The 20,310-nt window shown below is 37.4% G+C and overlaps 1 protein-coding gene across 4 annotated transcripts; it reads left to right on the top strand.

Annotated features, from left to right (window-relative positions):
- The first annotated feature begins 1,653 nt into the window (after window positions 1-1,653).
- Window positions 1,654-20,001, top strand: LOC117288362 (serine/arginine repetitive matrix protein 5-like). 4 transcript variants are annotated; one of them, XM_033769197.1, is made up of 8 exons: window positions 1,654-1,999; window positions 4,124-4,382; window positions 8,695-9,009; window positions 10,235-10,291; window positions 11,854-12,046; window positions 13,677-13,855; window positions 16,443-16,500; window positions 17,457-20,001. In XM_033769197.1, the coding sequence occupies exons 3-8, from the start codon at window positions 8,836-8,838 to the stop codon at window positions 19,358-19,360; spliced, it is 2,565 nt and encodes an 854-aa protein (XP_033625088.1). In that variant the 5' UTR covers window positions 1,654-1,999; window positions 4,124-4,382; window positions 8,695-8,835; the 3' UTR covers window positions 19,361-20,001. The 4 variants fall into 4 exon arrangements, with proteins under 4 accessions (XP_033625088.1, XP_033625089.1, XP_033625090.1 ...); XM_033769198.1 differs by lacking the exons at window positions 1,654-1,999; window positions 4,124-4,382 and adding an exon at window positions 6,601-6,686; XM_033769199.1 differs by lacking the exons at window positions 1,654-1,999; window positions 4,124-4,382 and adding an exon at window positions 6,601-6,806 and having other exon boundaries at window positions 11,854-11,920.
- The last annotated feature ends 309 nt before the right edge of the window (window positions 20,002-20,310 follow it).

The following is a 20,310-nucleotide window of genomic DNA, read 5'->3' as shown; positions in this document are numbered from 1 at the left end:
GCTTTTGGAGGAAAAAAACCCGTATTCTGCCACCCGGCAGTGTCATGGCCGAGCGGTTAAGAGCACCGGATTCAAGCACTGGTGTTTGATCAGCAGGGTGTGGGTTCGGATCCCGATCGTGACACTAGCTACATAAAATTGGGGAGGTAGTGCTTTCTGCTCTACCGGCCAGGCTTCGAATTGATGATACCCAAGCCTGCATTCGTATGGACTGTGAAAGGGGTAACCCTGTTGTGGCCTTCAGGCCTTGTGTGTCAGGCGACTTGCATAAAAAAAAATATATAAAGAAAAAAAAAAAAAAAAACTTCTTCATTTATATATAGTATCAAATATATTAGTATCAAATTTAAATCCAACTTACTCAAATGAGATATTACTTTTGGTAAAAATGAGTGAACAAGTGGTGGCAGGATGCGGATATTTTTCACTTTTATAAACCATAATGCTATTATACTAAGTATTTAAAGGTTTGCTTATTAATATCTTGAACATTAAATTCAATCAAAGTTTCTTTCTTTTTTTGAAATAATCACTAGTTTGTAGCTGTCTTAAATTATATGCAAGTTATTATTCTGCAAACTGGTTCAAGAATTGTTTGCATATTGAGAATGAAGTTTTGTTGTACTTTTTATGCCTTTTTCAGGTGTCAGGAGGGGGGTTAGAGGGAGGTTTTTAAGTTTTACAAACATTATTATGTCAACAATTCTGGAAATAAACTTGTGACATCTTGAACCTTCATACTTTTTAGGACGCTCATTATTGAAGCTTTCAGCATATATTTGTTGTTGCTTTTTCCTTGATATATTTTAGTTGTGGCATTTATTCTTACTCATTTGTCCCTAAATTCAACTCATCAATTCAGCTCTATTATCTTTATCACAAATTTAAAATGAAATTTTGTTTTCTCTGTATACATGCACTTTCATTCATATTCAATTACTATACTAAGGTAGTCCTACGTCAGGCCATTAACTTTTTTTGTATTATACTAAAGGCCAACCTTTTTGGTAAGTTGCACCATCTCATTCTGTTGTTTCATTTGGGAAAAAAAATAAGTTGAAGTAGTGAATAGCACTGGGTAAAACAAAATAGAGGCTGAACTGGTTTGTACAAGTAGAAAGAGAATATGGAACAAGTTGGGTCCTGGGCCCAATGTCATGGCTCTGCTTATTGCTGAATTCTGTGCTTACGATCATGATTCCCCGCTTACATGCAAGCGTCCCATTTTCCGCACTAGCCTTGTTAGCGTAGAATGCTTAGTAACGCAGAGTACGCAAGCGCAGAAGCCAAAATTCGCCGCTAATCGTGAAATACGCTTGCCGTAAGCACATAATTCCCTGCTTCCTTAAGTCTAACTGTGTGCTTACGGTAAGCAGAGCCATGAAATCGCCCCCCCCCCCCCCCCCCCTTTGGTGGTATACACCACATCATCTGATGCATGCTTTGTATTGACTTTGTATTGAAACAAGAAATTGATTTTCCGCTGAAAATTACTTGATAGCAAGTCTAAAATAATACTTGACAACCAGTCAGTAACAAAATACTAGAAGGACTGGTACAAAATACAAGTTTAGTTTGGAGCGCCACCCAGACTTCCCGTGTATAATGGACACACAAATGGCTTGAGCCCATTCTATGCACAGTTGGCGGAGATGAAACTGAAAGTGGTAGATTCAAATGTTATGCTCCACAAAACCTTCTCAAAGTACATTTTGTTTGACGTGTAAGCTCCTAGGAAGTTCCTTGCAATGAAGGATTTACAGATGTAGTAAAAGCTGATGTTGTAAGAATTAGTGAATGAGGAAACAGCTGCCCATTATGGTATTTTCTACTCAAACTTTCAAACTTGAACCACGGGTACAGTCGGTGATGTTTCAACGGCCGTTTTCGACTGATGATAGTGCAGTGATGGTGATCCCGCTGATTGCTGTTGTAAACCAACGTTTCTGATCCTTGTGACCCGACAAGTTGGATCCTTGTTTATCCTAAATCGTCATCGGTAAGTATCTTGTACTAAATTTCGAATGTTTTGACTATTTATTTTTAATTTCGTAAATGTTGTGGAAGAAAAAAAGGTGGTTGACCCGGCCTTAAAAAATTACACCAATGCGTATATAGGATTTGAGGCATTGCATGGTGAGGTATCAATGTATATTTGGTTTGCGGTAACACCATGTGTGTATCTACTTGCCAGGTAGAGTTGTTCTTAGGGAACTGTCTTGCTTTATTCTACTGCCGAGGAGTAGATAATCGGAGGTTACACGAACCGCTCACAAAAATAAAACGTATGACAAACTAGTAATGATGAGGCCAATCAAGATGTTTTAAAGAGTAATTTTTATGCACTAAAATAAAAAAAAATTGATAAAATGGACCTAGTCGGTCTACCAACTAATTGTTAAAATATTTATCGTCCGTGTCATACTTACATAATGTTACTGCCAGGCCTGTTATAATACTTACATACCTACATTCTGTAACGGTTTCCTGGCCCTGTTAAAATTCTTACATACTTATTGAATACTGGAACATACTTAAACTATTTACATTAAAACTGTAACGTTTTCCAGCCCCGTTATAATACTTAAACACATTACATTATGTAACGATACCTACATACTAACATACTTAAACGGTTTCCAGCCCCATTATAATACTTTCATACTGTAACTGCCAGGCCTGTTATAATACTTACGTTACAGCAATTAATAGGTATGTAAGTATTATAACAGGGCAAGGAAACCCTTACAGAATGTAGGTATGTAAGTATTATAACAGGGCTGGAAACCGTTACAGAATGTAGGTATGTTAGTATTAAAATGGGGCTTGAAACCCTTACAGAATGTAGGTATGTAAGTTTTAAAACGGGGCTGGAAACCGTTAAAGTTTGTAAGCATGCAGCCCCGTTTTAATACTAACATACCTACATTCTGTAACGGTTTCCAGCCCCAGTTTAATACTTACATACCTACATTCTGTAACAGTTTCCAGCCCCGTTTTAATACTTACATACCTACATTCTGTCACGGTTTCCAGCCCCGTTTTTGAACTTACATACCTACATAATGTAATACTTTCATATTACATATTGTAACTGCCAGGCCTGTTATAATACTTACAAACTTACAAACTGTAACGGTTTCCAGCCCCGTCATAATACTTACATACTTGCATGCTTACAAACTATAACGGTTTCCGGCACCGTTTTAATACTTACATACCAACATTCTGTCACGGTTTCCAGCCCCGTTTTTGAACTTACATACCTACATTATGTAACGGTTTCCAGCCCCCGTTTTAATACTTACATACCTACATTCTGTAACGGTTTCCAGCCCCGTTTTAATACTTACATACCTACATTCTGTCACGGTTTCCAGCCCCGTTTTTGAACTTACATACCTACATAATGTAACGGTTTCCAGCCCCCGTTTTAATACTTACATACCTACATTCTGCAACGGTTTCCAGCCCCGTTTTAATACTTACATACCTACATTCTGTAAGGGTTTCCTGGCCCTGTTATAATACTTACACACCTACATTCTGTAACGGTTTCCAGCCCCGTTGTAATACTTACATACCTACATTCTGTAACCGTTTCCAGCCCCGTTTTAATACTTACATACCTACATTCTGTAAGGGTTTCCTGGCCCTGTTATAATACTTACATACTGTAACGATACCTACATACTAACATACTGAAACGGTTTCCAGGCCCGTTATAATACTTTCATATTGATATACTGTAACTGCCAGGCCTGTTAAAATACTTACAAACTTACATACTGTAACGGTTTCCAGCCCCGTCATAATACTTACATACTTACATACTACGATACTGTAACGGTTTCCAACCTCCTTATTATACTTCAATACCTTACATACTGTACAGATACCTACATACTAACATACTGAAACGGTTTCCAGCCCAATTATTGTACTTACATACCTAGATACTGTTATAGTTCCCAGCCCCGTTATGATACTTACATACTTACATACTGTAACTGCCAGTACTTACTAATAAAAGTCACTTTAAAGAGAGCAATAAGAAGATTGGTACAATTTTAAAAATTGTACTGATCGGCTTATTGTTCTCTTTTAACAATTAACTTTTCAGATTGTGTAGATGAAATCAACAATCACAAAGAGTCTGTTCCTGACAATGAGGATGTTTGCTGATGTTCTGGATGGCGATTTATACGAACAGCAATGTGATGGCTCCATCTTCAAAGGGACTGATCAGGATGCAAGACAGAGAGAGGTCCACATTTCACTCCAGATGAACATGGATGGGGGTCTGTCTTTCTTTCGGTCCTCAACGTACATGCAGTCTGGCCAGTGTATCTTACCAGTAACGAATCGGCGTCGACATTAAGGTTATTGTTTATTTTAGTTTGGTATTTTTCTGTATATTGTTGTTGATCATCAAAGATTTAATACACAAGTATTCGTACACCCCTTGAAGTCACCCACAGCAGTACCCACAGCAGTTGCCGTGGTGCCCTGTGCTTTTTGCTGTGGTGCCCTTTGCAAAGTTCCACTACTACATGTGATTTAGATTTTCATAGTGCCCCCTACAGAGCAAAGTTGTTAAGCAACAAAAACAAAGAAAAATTAATAACGTGAAAGAAAAAACACCCCTGTCTGAGGTTTCCAAAAGCAACCAACCTCTCCACTCGTTACCAAGTAAAGTTCTAATGCCAACAAATATTTTGAGTAATTACCAACATTGTCCACTGCCTTTAAATGTTCAGATTAGAGATTCAGTTTTTGTCAAATACAAAACCATATGTTGATGTCGTTTCACCTGGTTCAGGGTTTTATTTTGTCCAATGGTTGGACAAAATAAAACCCCTATAATATGAAGCTCAGAGTTTAGCCCTCTCAGATGATGCATGGATTATTTTTTTCCAATGTGTGGTTTAGGAGTTATGAACATTTAAAACATAAACAGATTTTTGCGTACATAATTGCGCCACCAGACTGAAGTGAGAGAAGGAGAGATAGATTTTGGGGTCGATGCACGGACCAGTACCATTTTCCTTGTATGTTTCTGTTGTCTTTGTCACTATTAAAGGAAAAGAATTTCATACATGCCCATGTCACATAATTATCTATTATGATTTAATAACTGTAGAGCAAGTCTTCATTCATACAGCAAGTAACAGGGGATGTTTAACCGAGAAATGTTATCATGCGTTGAAGGATGTTGACATGAAACAAAATGTATCTAAATAGAAAATGAAAATAAAATTCAGTCGTGTCACTGTACTTGAGGGAGAAAATGGTTATACAGATAAGCCCTACATGTGAAGAAATAGCTGCAGTAGACTTGTGGACAAGTCGTTTTGGAGATAGTCGAGTTGCAGCGAAGCTCTCCGCGCGAACTGCTGGTTGCGCTACTACTACGTGCTGCGTGCCCGACTCTTTTAATAATGTGGAGTAGAAGTCGGCGCGAGAGCAGTGACAACTCAGTAGCTGCAGTGGCTTGAGCAATATAGGGCAACTGATTTGAATGTAGTGCTTTCAGCTTTGTAAAAAGCAATATGTATACAAATATGATTATTATTAAAATATCACATCGTCATCTTTCTTTCTTAGACCTACATGTAGCTGCCGTTAAGAATTAAATCTTCAGGTATAATTGGTGCCATATGTGTACAGTGATCCACACTAGGTATCAGCATCTGCAGTGCTTGAACATTTTTGTTTTATAAGTACATTTTGGTGCTTTATTGGTGTAGTCTTTCGAAGAGGAATTTGTAAAGTATAATTGCACCAGATCAAATTAATAGCAAAGGGAAATTGGTGCCCTATTGGTGTAGCTTGATTTAAGCTATGTGTATCGATTTATTGGTGCAAGCTGAAAATAAACAATATTTGCTGTATTGGTGCTCTTTTGGTGTTTATTGGTGTGATTTGTTTTTTTCCGGTGCACTTTTGGTGCAGGCAAAACTACACGCGAAATATCAAGAGAGGGCGCTGTTTAATCCACACACAGAGACATAATGCGACAACATACACCGCGGCGTCAAATGCCCCCATGCCTACCCATAATACATTGCGGTTCTCAATCGCGATAAACTTTATGGTTCCAATTTCATCAAGTTGCCCGATGTTGAATTTTTGTTATGCACTTTTCACGTGCCCTTTGTAAAGCGCTAGCGTGTAACTTTATTTTATTTGTACAAAATAATAATTTGGGGGGCTAATCATCCTTACTCACAGCTAAGAGCTGAATTGCGAAGGACGAGGTTTTAAGGTGTTCGAGAAGCTGGCATTGAAGCGCGCATTTGGCTGCCAGCCACCAACCCATTATGACCACGGAGCACAGCCAAGATCGATAGTGTTTTTAAATTTTTTACATGGTGATCATAACGTGCTTATTACACATTGGTGCAATTGTGATATCATTACTCTTTAGTTTGGGACCAGTTTGTCTCCACAACCCTAGATGATAATCGGTTCATTAAACCCCTTTCTTTGGGCTTCATCTAACCACGCCCCTCCCTCCCAAGCACACCATCACCAAAAATGTTATAGCGCCACCGCGCGGTCAAACTACTCTTAGTTGATTGCTAGGAACGCGCAGAGAGCTGCATGCATTTTATGCACACGCCACACACAAAAAATACTAATGTTCAACAGCTGCAGTTTGTAACGGTCCGATGTCACCGGAGGTAAATTCCGTACGAATTTATTAATGCATTTTTTATGATGGTAGAAAATAACTCATGCAAAAATGGACACTTTTCCGTCGATATGAGAAATAACTTGGGCAGTTGGGAGACGATAATACCGTAAGTAAATTAGGCCAGCCTATTGCTAGATAATAAGATAGGGAAAGGACACTTTTGTGTGTGATTATTTTATTTTCCTAACAACAGTAACAGTAACACACGCAACAATGTGTACGGTACGATACGATGACTAACGATTTGAAGAATGCTATCGATTGTACACACCCAGTTACTGAAGAAAGTGAAAACTTTAAAAGGGTCTCTGTCTTCCTCGTAGAATAAGTTGTGTATAAAATGTTAACATTTTGACTCAATGACTGTATAGTCAAATTACCAACTCTTGATTTTAGTAGTCACTTTTCAAAATTGAAACAAAATGCTTCAAATTCAATCAAAAAACAAAACGACTAGGCCCTACTCCATTTCATTGAATTTGAATTATGTTAAAAAATCAACATACAGTCGGTTGACCAGTGCAGCTCACAGGATTCACATTGTTTTTCTTAAACATTCGTAATCTTGGCGATGGCATGTTGCTTATTCTCTCGATTCACATTTGAAAGATGTGAGAATACAGAGTTTTACTACAGCATTTTTCAACCAACATTTTGTGTTTTTTAAATTTACAATCTACTAGTACTCAAGTAAGCAGACCCAGTAAATAAATGGGGCGCGGCGCTGTGTTAGTGTATGGTGTCAGGTCACTTTGTTGCCACTTCGTACCCTTGACACTTCGTTCGTACCTTTTCAAGGTACATGAAGTGACTGTGGACACTTCGTACCTTCTTACAAAAACAAGACACTTGGTACCTTCTTACACAAGACAATTCGTACCTCCTATTATACTACTAAATCGGGATTTCTGCACCGTTTGTTATTATTCTGGATTTCTGTGCTTTGTGATCAGATGATTATGAAATAAAAGCAAATCAAACCAATCAGTCATTAAGTACTGTTTTGTATCTCAACAAACATTAACTAATATTAAACATTTTAAAGGAACACACATTTTAATGGAGGTATGATTTATGAAGTGACTCAGCTGATGGTCATTTCGTGCCCTGCCCACGGTACGAAGTAACCAATTTGGTTACGGTCAGAAGTGTCCCCAAGGTACGAATACCAGGGTATGAAGTGGCAAAGGTTACGAAGTGTCTGACATCTCTGTGTACTGATGGCACTGTTTATGAGGATGTGTACAATTTATTCCAAGAACTGTATGTGAAGTTCTATGTTGTAATTATTATATCAGCATTGAACATTTCTGTTGTCATTATTATTATTATTATTTTTTTTTTTTTTTTTTGCTGAATTTTTGTTTGGATATATATGTTGTATACATTTGTTTATTTATTTGTTGTTTTAATTTACATGTTTCTAGTTGCAATTTTCAATTCTATATAGGCCTTACTTATGAATTTAGTTTTAGTATGTAAATTTTAAAATTAATTTATAGTTTTGTTTCTCCCTTTCCTGTAATTGGCGGTCCATGCGGTGTTTGGTTTGGAATTTTTGTTATACATTAACAATAATACAATCAAGAACATGGTCAGTGTATTAATAACCCTTGAGTACACAATACGCCGATGAGTCTTTTTCCTTGCAGGTTTAGGAGACCACTAAGTGTCAATGCCTAAGTGTCGATTTCACCCAAGTCTTCCTAACTTAGGATTAATCTTAGGCGAGTTCAGTCCCCGTATCTGAAGACGTAAGACTCATTGAACTCATCCTAAGTTAGGACGGGTTACTCGTCCTAACTCGAGATAGGATTAATCCTAGCGTTTCGTGAAATCGGTTGCAGTGCCTATACATGTGTATTACATCTGTAGGGTACAAATTATTAACAATGAAGGTCTAGATACCAAATTTTGACTTTGCACATTAAATAGGCCTACAATGTATTTCACTAGTTTTGCATTCATTCTTTTTGTATATTTTTCTTTTTCAGAACCCAAATTACAGAGTCCAATGCAGAGTCATGGCAGCTGCTGCAGATATAAAAGCTCATCCCTCCTACGAACCAAAGGCTAGTCTACGTGCCAGCATGCAAGTTTGAACCCACAGGTCATAGGTCAAACGAGAGGTCACCATGGCAATGAAGAGGTTCGTCTGCACAGACAGCCTTCTGATGCTGCCCATCTCAGGGGCGTTTGTTTGTTTGTTGGGCGTGGTCTTACTGATCTTGTACATTGTGGCCAGAGGGCTGACTGCATCACTGTACCACATTGAGGGCAGTGTGCCCACATATGTAGCTGCTACCTTGGTAAGAATTATGTTAATTTTAAAGTTGGTGTATACACAAACAGTTGTTTAAAGACAGTGGACACTATTGGCAACTGTCTAAGACCAGTCTTCTCACTTGGTGTATCTCAACAAATGCATAAAATAACAAACCTATGAAAATTTTGAGCTCAATTGGTAGTCGGAGTTGCGAGATAAATATGAAAGAAAAAAACACCCTTGTCACACGAAGTTGTGTGCTTTCAGATGCTTGATTTCGAGACCTCAAGTTCTAAACTTGAGGTCTCGAAATCAAATTCATGGAAAATTACCTCTTTCTCGAAAACTATGTTACTTCAGAGGGAGCCGTTTCTCACAATGTTTGATACCACCAACCTCTCCCCATTACTCGTTACCAAATGAGGTTTTATGCTAATAATTATTTTGAGTAATTACCAATAGTGTCCACTGCCTTTAAGGGAGGGAGATAAAAATTGATTGAAATTTCTTGTAGTTCAGTTGAGTTTTTTGTTTGTGTTCGGTTATGAATTATAGATTATGAATTTGATTTTGAATAACTTCTTTTTCAATCTTCAAAATTAAAAACGTGAGTGACGGAACATACATTTGTATAGTGCATTGTTCTTAGTTGCTTATAACCTAACAAGTTGTGTGGTGTCTTTGCTCGTATTTTATTGCATTTAATACTAACTTTGCATTCAATACTAATTTTGGTTTTACCCTGACACTGATGTGTGTTAGGATTAGGATTGGAACTGCCTTTAGCTACCTGGCAATCCCAGTTGGTAAAACATCTGCTCTAGAGTAGTAGAAATATGCTTGCAATTTTGTTCTCAGAATTCATGAAAGTACTGAGTATACAGTGCTTGCACACATCTGTGTAAGGGTAAACCAGAATTTATTCTTTATCCCAGATGCAAGTTTTAATTTGTACTAAATTAATGGGTTCTTATAAATGTGCTCAAAGCTGACTTGCTTTATATTTTATTTTTAATCATTTGAACTGTTTCTTATTACTTTGATATCTCCAAAGCATAAGAAAATCATGGTTTTGTGATCCGTCTGATTTGTTTACAGAGATAAGTTTCGTGTTTGTGTGCTATTATAGAACTACATTACATTTTGTATACAGGTAAAATGTATTTATTTGTTACTAACCATTTTTTTTTTTTTGAAGGAAATAATGGCTGAAAATGTGTCATTTGTCATACATGTTCTAAAGTCTTTTTGTTTTTATTTGTTTGCAGCTTATTTTAACAGGAACGCTAATGGCTGTTTTGCTCAAAAAACGACCAAACCTTCTGGTAAGTTCTCTAGCAAACTTGCTCTAGTAAAATTATGGGGAAAAAAATCTCTGGAAATTGCAAGATGTTTTAAAATGCAGCAAACTTGTTTTTGAGCAGGCAGTGAGTAACACTTTATAGGTACTGTAGAACCTACCGACTTGAGAGATCATGTTATTGAGTCGGTGAAAAGATGTCATATTGTACATATCGTAGCGTCATACGTTATCGACCCTCATATGTTTTCGGTCCCCAACTTTGATTCCCGTTTACCGCGAAATTGTGCAAGCTGCACCGGTGACAGAAGCTATGCAGTTTACTCACGGTCTGTATTTTCATCAGGCTTAATCATGCTGAGAATAAAGTTTCCTGTCGTTGGTTATGCTCTGAAAACATTTATAAAATGATTGATTTTTGGTACTAATCACTAGTGCATTATTATGCCAACATTCAAATGAGTCGAAGAGACATCGTCCAACCTCGAAAGTTCAAAACAAAATTACTATCTGCTAGAGTGAGTTTCATTCTGCTTTTGTCACTAGATGGATCACGTGAGGTGGTTACTATTTGGGATTCTATGGTGTGCAAATGTGGGGAAAATATTAAAATATTTTAAGCGAAAATGACAACAATTTTTTTTATTTATTTACTGCATAACTGTTATAAATTCCGATAAGCGTAATAAATATCAAGTCTACATTAAAGAGAAAATATCATAGATTGGTTTCTTATCTCCTGAAACCAAACATTACTGGTCTGAAATGGGGGAAAATGGATTGTTATGAAGTGTGAGTGCATCAAGGAGGGGTGGGGTGTTTTACTTTCATGCCTTATGATATCTCTGGATTCTAATATAGTAGCCATAATGCCTGAGGACAAAAATGTATTTAAATTTGTTAAGTACTAATTGAATAATATTTTTGATTTATTTTGCACGCCATACTAGCTTCTGAATACTCAATAAAATACCATCCAATGAAAGGTGTGAAAACATATGATGTTGCTCCAATGTCGTGCATGCATAAGCACTGTTAATGGCGGACTGTTTCTCGCAACGTAAAACCAAAACTTAAACAATTTCGACACACCATGAAGTGAAAGTGTTATTGTTAAAAAATTGGATAGATGATTTGGAAAAAAAATATTTAGTTTTTGATTGTGAACAATTTTCCTGTTATCCTACTGAAAACACATGACACCAGGATATATGCGCTGGTTATCTGGCATTTTTATCCTCCTATTATGTACATTGTATTGTGTATCTGCAGGTGCTTCAGTGTATTTCATCATGTATTTGTTTTTATTGTTCTATTTCATTTTTTTAGTTCAGCTTTTGTATTTTATAGATTGTTTCTAAGTGTTCTCTGTTTCTTACAAAAAAAGGTTTTCAACTTGGTTTTTTATTAACTTGACATGATTTGTGTAAATTGTTTATTTGGTTTGCATATTTGCACATACTGTAATGGCACCCAAATTCGCAGGTATCAGCAAGGCCCGGTGCAATAGCCTGTGCATGGGGACAACCCAGCTCAGACATGTCCCGACAATACAGCTAATTAATTGTGTTTATTTGTATTCTTCAGATCTACTTAGCCATTGCAGTCAACTGTCTGACGTTCTGTGTGTGTGCTCTACAAGCCGTCTCAGTGGGTATAGTATCAATCCCATTTCTAGGTAGTTTCAGCGCATGTGTGTACCACACCTCTCTGTCTGAATGCCAGTGTTATATCCTATCGGCTAAAGAGAACAACAGCACAGGAATCATCGTGCCTGGAGGTGAGAATCACAATTTGGGTGTTAGGTTTTCACTGGGCTGCACCTAGAAAGCTAGACTACTCTTTAAAGGCACTGGACACTATTGGTAATTACTCAAAATAATTACTTACTTGGTAACGAGCAATGGAGAGCTGTTGAATATGATTTTGAAACCTCAGAATAAGATTTTGAGGTCCTGAAATCAAGCATCTGAAAGCACACCACTTCATCTGACATGGGAGTTTTTTCTTCCATTATTGTCTTGCAATATCGATGACCAATTGAGTTCAAGGTTTGTTATTTTGTGCATGTTGAGATACACCATGTGAGAAGACTGATCTTTGACAATTTCCAATAGTGTCCATGTGTCTTTAACAACTGATATTGAATTGAGCTGCTTTTCAGTTTATTTTTTCCTTTCTTAAGAATGTCACAAAGATTCGCCTGTCTGTACTTCAAATTTTTTATCTGGGCTACTCTCTTGCCTAACTGTAGTTAAAATAATTTAATGCAAAACTGTTCCCTCCTGATCCAATTTGACTTTCCCCATTTATAATTGTGTTATGTTATCATCTTTTTGAATTTTGTATCCACTGAATATTTCCCTGTGATTCAACCCTTGTCCTAAGTTGTTGGTGTTTTATATGTACATGTACATGGGCATGGATGTTTTCTTTTGCTCATGTTCAGAAATATGCTTTAAAAATTGTAAAATAGTGTCAGCCTTTTGGTTGTGTTATGATTCTAAGAAAGGCCATAGAAAATATTTGGTTACATGTTTAATAATACATGTAGCTGTAATGTTAGCCATATTGGATTACAATAAATGCACTTTTTGTCAACTGAAATGTGTTTATCTTGTTGTCAGTCTCTAGGCCTACAGATCACAAGCAATGTGTGGACTCTTATGGTTATTTTAGAGAGAAAAAATTGTGAGTTTTGTACTGTCACAAAAGAGCATTGCTTTTTTTCTAAATAACTATTTTTCATTTTCGTGTGTTTTTGTAGTATAGGCCTACTGCTAATGATTTTAATAATTTTTAATGCTTTTGATAATTTTGTAATGACTGTTTTTGTAAACTGTACATTTCGACTTTAATAACTTTAATACTTAAAGGCAGTGGACACTATTGGTAATTACTCAAAATAAATATTGGCATAAAACCTTTCTTGGTGACGAGTAATGGGGAGAGGTTGATGGTATCAAACATTGTGAGAAACGGCTCCCTCTGAAGTGCCGTCATTTTCTACGAATTTGATTTTGAGACCTCAGATTTAGAACTTGAGGTCTCGAAATCAACCATCTAAACGCACACAACTTCGTGTGACAATGGTGTTTTTTTCTTTCATTAATATCTCGCAAGTTCGATGACCGATTGAGCTCAAATTTTCACAGGTTTCTTATTTTATGCATATGTTGAGATACACCAACTGTGACGGCTAGACTTTGACAATTACCAATAGTGTCCACTGCCTTTAATAACTATTTTTCATTTCCGTGTGTTTTTGTAGTATAGGCCTACTGCTAATGCTTTTAATAATTTGTAATGACCGATTTTGTAAACTGTACATTTCGACTCTTAATAATATTTAAAATTTATATATATTTTTTTCTTTCCTTCCCGTTTTCCTTGTTTTAATTTGATTGTAGCTGACAGTGAGAAGGTTACCTTCCAGGATGTGCGTAGCTGTGGCGTCATAGAGCACAACATGATCGACTTTCTCTACATCTTATGTATCATCTATGGCTTTGCTGGTATTGCTACCTTAGTGACAGACACTCTGCTGTTCATGTTGGTGTGTTCTCAAAGAAGGGCTACCAAGGAAGCGGTTAGTAGTCTTTGTATCTCATTATTTAAAAAAAAAAAAGTGTGTTCATTTCAGATACATTTATTTCATGTCAACATCAATCAATACATAGTGTGATAATATTGTTCAGAAAACATAATCACTTGTACAAATGAAAACTTGATCCAGTTAATGAACACTAAATAAAAAATAATGTAAAGTTCAGGCATGAGAATCTTCCGGTTTAAACCGGAATTCCGTTTTTTTTCCTTTTAAAATTGTGGTATCCGAGTTCGATGTGAATTTGCTATAAAATTCGGGGGGTAGGTTTTTGGGGGTATACATTTGGATTTCTCTAATCCCTCTTCTCTAGTCAGACAATGTAAGTTTACCTTTGTAATTGTTATTATCGCGGATCCCCACACGTCGTTCATGAAATACCGGCACCTAAACAATAAATTGCCATCCAGCAGCTGGCCCAATTTACGGCTTGTTGTCTTCCTGGCATCGCGCATGCATGCAGCAGCAGCGACAGATGTATAAACTTGCCTCATTCCTTGCTTCAATTATAGTGGTACGGTTCAATAATGTTTGCGTGTAATGCGCTTGCTGGTGCAGCAAAGATAACACGTGTGGAGACTTTTGAAAGTCTACTGAAAAAACAATGCACGTGTTTGCACCATGTGTACTGTGTACTGTGTACTGTGTACGTGCAGGTTTGCACACGAACCAATGAGCGGCGCGGCACGAATCTGCGCGCTCGTATTGTGTGCTTCGCACACAAAGATGATGGAATATTGACATATCCAATCAACTGAAATTTTCCTGTTTTTTTATCATCACCCATTCTCATGCCTGAAAGTTAACATGTCGGCAAACATGGCAAAGGGAGAAAAAAATGCTTGTTGTTCCCCCTTCCCTAAAGACAAAGACAAAACAAACAAATACGTACACAACCAAAAGGGACATGGACATCATGCATGAGTGAGACTAATGAATAATGAACATGATGTGTATTGGCGGAGTGATTTAGTGCATCAGACTCAAGTTCTGGTGGCTAGGTCATGGGCATATTGGTTCGAATCTTGATCATGACACTTGTGTCTATATTGACTATCACGTTTGTTTGTTTGTTTGTTTGTTTGTTTGTTTGTTTGTTTGTTTGTTTGTTTGTTTGTTTGTTTGTTTGTTTGTTTGTTTGTTTGTTTCACCCAGTGGTAATTTTGTACCTGCGAGGGCAGATATGGTTGGTGTAATGGTTTACTTGGTGCGTTTTATATAATGTGGCAGTGCAGGCTGTGTACTAAGGAATTAAATAAATCACCTGTGACCTAGTGGTCGTGCATATGTACTTTTTCCTAACAAAAAAACACAATGTCCGCAGATTTACATTAAACTTACACAGTTTGAAGATTATGATAGTAGAAAGCTTCCCTTGAAATTTTACGTACTGAGGTGTGTAGTATTTGAGAAATGAGTAAAAGTAATAATTTCCGTCTCTGTTTTAGCATGTAAAAACGTATTAACCAGTTATGCTATGGTTTTGGTATAATATCCTAACTTGTTAGGGGGATTTTACATGCTAAAATAATTTTTTGTCTCATGAGACCAACATTATTTTGTGACTTGTTTTACTCATTTCTCAAAAACTACACAACTGTAGTTAGTAATATTTGAAGAGAAGCTTTCCACTATCATCGTCAAACCCTGTAAGTTTAATGTAAAGCTGTGGACATTTTGATAAAATCCTTTAAACACTATATTGAATGCATTTTGGTCACATATTGTCGCAATGTAATCACCCGGGAAACTTTTTTTTTTTTTTTGGCTTCATCTGGTCCAGATGTCACCATGTGATAATAATCTGTAACAAAGCAGCCATATTCATCCAATATTTGTATACATTACATGTAAGTATACTAGACATGCTAGACCATGGTGTGTCTGTTGCATAAAATGTGCACAACAACACTGCATGCTATCTTCATGCTAGAAATTGAAGGTTTGAAAAATAAATCAAAACAAACAAATGTTTAGTTTGGAGAATGTTTCCTTCTTGTCATAGAAATACTATGAAGACCACTTTTGATCAATAAACTCCATTTACCAGGAGCTAATTATAGGCACTTTTCAGAAATTCATACAAATTGTATAAAAGGCAGTAGCTATCAGTAATTACTCAAAATAAAAATAAGTATTTGCATAAAACCTTACTTGGTAACGATTCATGGGGAGCTGTTGATAGTATAAAACATTGTGAAAAACGGCTCCCTCTGAAGTAATGTAGGTTTTTGAGAAAGAAGTAATTTTCCACGAATTTGAATTCGAGACCTTGGAATTAAATTTTGAGGTCTCAAAATCAAGCATCTGAAAGCACGCAACTTCATGTGGCGAGGGTGTTTTTTCTTTCATTATTATCTTGCAACTTCGACAACCAATTGAGCTTAAATTTTCACAGGTTTGTTATTTTATGAACATGTTGAGATACACCAAGTTAGAAGACTGGTCTTTGACAATTACCAATAGTGTACAGTGTCTTTAATGACCTTGTGAGCTAAAGAGTTGTACTAATTAGAACACATACATCCTTTTCACTGTTATTATTATTATTATTATTTCTCCCTTACAGCATGGGTTACCATCAGTGGGATTTATCGGTCAAAGAAGGACACCCTCAAATAATCAAGGTAAGGCATTATAAATAAATTAACAAAAGAATTAGTTATCTAACTGACTTTTTGAGCCCTGATAACTATAAAGTCTTTTGATGCTTTGTATACCATGTGTATAACTAATCATCAATACCTTAGACGGGTTATCTGTTCCGATTGGTTGAGAGAGAATCAGGTGACTATGTTTAAACAGGTGATATACATGTAAACATAGTTAGGACTGTTGTACGCAAGCGCGGTTGCTAATTTCAGTGTAAAATCTAAATGTATTCATGTTTTAGAAAACTGAACCTTGGTTTACATTTTGCTTGTTTCTGAAAAAAAATTATTTTCTTCTGTGTATTTGTGTACATTTATTTTCCTCTGTGTGTTTTTTTCACACAGATACCCCCCCTTTTTCCACAGACCCCCCCCCCCCTCTCTCTCTCTCTCTCTCTCTCTCTCCATTTCCATCCACTCGACTGCTTTCTGTTACACTATGTTCTTGCTTAAATGTGTTTTGTGTTTTCATTTGCTCTTCAGATTCTAGGGTCAAAACATTAGGCCATTAACCGTTTGTTTTGCATATTTATCTTTCCCCCCCCATAATTTTACTATTACAAAATTGTAAATTGCCATGTTATGTGATCTTTGTGGTTATATGTGATATTGTTAATAATTTTAATATGTACCAATATACCACCGCTCTTTGTTTGCTAAAATATATAATTTGATTTGAGAAAGTTTACATGTTTTCTTTATTCTTTACAAATATTATTGCTTTTTCTATGTTTGTTTTTATTTTAGCTGAAAAGTTGACGTTGCGAATTTGTGACGTCAAAATTTGCATCACATTCGAAGGAAGTATGAACCCGGCTTTATACTTTTTGTGTAAACAAACCAAATTATGCATTCCTGATTGCCTTGCTACTTATGACCGAGTCTGTAATCACTAAGTGAAATAATAAATCTTGTTTTTATCTCACTCTCAGGGGAAGTGCGCAGCAGTAACAGAGAAAATGGCCAACGATCAAACCCAGATCCATCTCATTCAACATCAGCCACCACGACGGGGGTTTGTAATGAAGCCCCGAATCGTAGGGCAACAATAGGTCACCACGATGCCAGGAACCAGCGTCCACGTGTAGTTCAGAGATCATCAAGCACCAGCGCAACACATGGGAGGCAACCAGCAAGACATACCTCTGCCAATGCTAGCGGTGATGGACATGCGAATAATGCGCCGACAGGGAGGGGCGCCTCTGCACCCTCACACGTGACCCCGAGACAAGGTAGACCCCCTGCGCTTATTCGAGGAGGTTATCTTCAGAGTCATGTGAATGGGCCGTCGATACCCGTCTATATTGTCCCTGGTAGTAGTAATGAGGCTTACATTGCTTTGACTGATCTCCCATCACTCCATTTATCATCACTGGACACAGTGCCTTCGTACGTTTCAGAAATCAGCGACTTGTATCCTAATGATCAACCTCCACCTTACAGTCCTACTCCTGATGAGCGCCACCCCTCCTCATTCTCAGTCATCATGGAATCACCACCGACCACCCCTATAAATGAAAATAGAAGAGCCCAGTCTCACACACATGCCTCACACCATGATGATTCCATTCAACAATCTAGTGTAGAGCAGGCAGGTCGTGACAATGTGAACACAGATACAGGAGGGGCGGTTGCTACAACCGAATCTGTTGGTGCTTTAGAGAATGCATCAACACAAAACAACAGTTTACTGTCAGACCACACAGAAGTGGTTGAAACTGATACGGTTCCTGAAGTGCAGGCTCAGGCTGCTCAGCTTAATACAATCCCTGCTAATGCTCCTCGACAATCACCAAATGAACATACAACAAGGGTTGAAACAATCCAAGAAGAATCTTCGCTCACTGAGCAATCCCACCAGAGCAACTCACTGGAAAGGAGTGGACTCTCAAATGGGGATACCTCATCCCCAATAGTTACTGAAGTACCAGTAGTTCAACAAGTGCTTCCAACTGTCCCATCTGGTCAAAGCTCAGGGAGCCAACCTCAAGAGTCTCAACATTCATCAGTACGAGAGAGGCAAGGTCCTAGCGAGGCTGAGTCAAGAAGTCATAATGCAGCCCAAAATCTTGCTCAAGGTGCTAGGCCAAAGCATAGACAACCTAAACATCGTTCAGGAGAGGAAGCTCATGCCGCTCATACGAGAAGCTCCTCTCCACCTAGAAGGTCATCACCAAGCCGTAGGTCAACTTCTCCGAACAGGAGGCAAAATGTGGCTCCTGTCACCGAAAGAGAAAATCTTTCAAGACATCCTGTTCGAGAGAATCCTTCTACGAGCAGGGACACTGCAAGGGCAAGATCAAATTCAAGAGGTAGACAACGACATCTCCCAGACATTCTTCCTAGAATAGACCACCTCCAAGATACCGAGATCAAGAACTCGCCAAACTCTGCTCGCCAGCCGCCAGTAGAGAGTTCATCCACCAGAGCGAGACCACATCAGAAGAAACACAAGCAGCAGTCCTCAGACAAGAAGAGGGAACCCAGTCCCCAACGGTCTTCACGGCAAGATGCAAACTCGCAGAGGCCACCGAAGAATCCTCTAAACCCCTTGTCACAAACCACCCCTAAAACAAAATCTAAAGAAAGACAATCCAAGCACAAGGATCCGGCCAGGAAAGACCGCAAGCACCAAGGCGAGTTGAGCTCAAGAAAGTCTGGTAAACCCACTATTGTAATGAACATCCCACCTAATCCCAATAGCTCAAGCACTGAGAGCTTAGCCAACATCTTGACGTTGGTGGAATCGGTGCATTCATCAGTCAAGATGAAACCCAAGAAAGAGAGGAAGAGTCACAGGGAAATAAAGGCCAACTTGATTGACAGCAGGGTGTGACCATCTCTTGCCAATTATGGATGTCAAGATGAAACTTGGCGAACATATATACAGAGTATTCAGATAAAAATTGCATAGTCGGGATTTTACTTTTATTATGGTGTAGCGACTTTGGCTATTGCTACATGAATGGCCTAAAGGCAGCAGCGACAAAATTGATGATTAAACATGTCAGCAACCTGCACAAATCCATTGCTGAAGCTATCCTAGGACGCATTCCAACCAGAACGTGTCATGGCTGAGCGGTCAAACGTACTGGACTCAAGCTCTGGGCCCAATATCATGAAGCCTGTTTATGTTGGCACAAAAACTTGCTAAGCAAAAACAAATCTTGCTTAAATCTTCCTTAGATAACAAGCCGTAATACGCTACAGTTACCATTGCTGTGACTGGTGCCCCCACTCATTTCTTGCTTTTTAGCGAAGAAATTTGCTCAGCAGCATTTTCTGCTTTAAAAACAGCTTTATGAAGGTTGGTTGGAGTTATGGGTGTGCAACTGGGGTGGATTTCACAAAGAGTTAAAACTAGTCTTATCTCGAGTTTAGGCCAGTAAAGTTATGACCGGACTAGTACAGTGGTCGAGTGTTTGAGTTTTTAAATTTTGCATTTCAGGGTGGATATGTGCGCATTACAAGTCTTATTATTATTATTATTATTATTATTATTATTATTATTATTATTATTATTATTATTATTATTATTATTATTATTATTATTATTATTATTATTATTATTATTATTATTATTATTATTATTATTATTATTATTATTATTATTATTATTATTATTTCAGTCTGATAGATGTACAGTGTATGTTTATATGGAACAATACTTATCTCTAAAACAAAATGAGATCATTCTTCTTTTAGTTTTTTTCTTTTTTCGTTTGTTCAAATTCGAAACAGTTTAGTTGTCAGATGCAGGCATTTATTTTCTTTTCATTTAAATTC

The sequence above is a fragment of the Asterias rubens genome, chromosome 3 (assembly GCF_902459465.1).
Source record: "Asterias rubens chromosome 3, eAstRub1.3, whole genome shotgun sequence".
NCBI lineage: Eukaryota > Metazoa > Echinodermata > Asteroidea > Forcipulatida > Asteriidae > Asterias > Asterias rubens.
The sequence above is the reverse complement of the archived record's forward strand: the minus strand, read 5'-3'. Positions and strand labels throughout refer to the sequence as shown.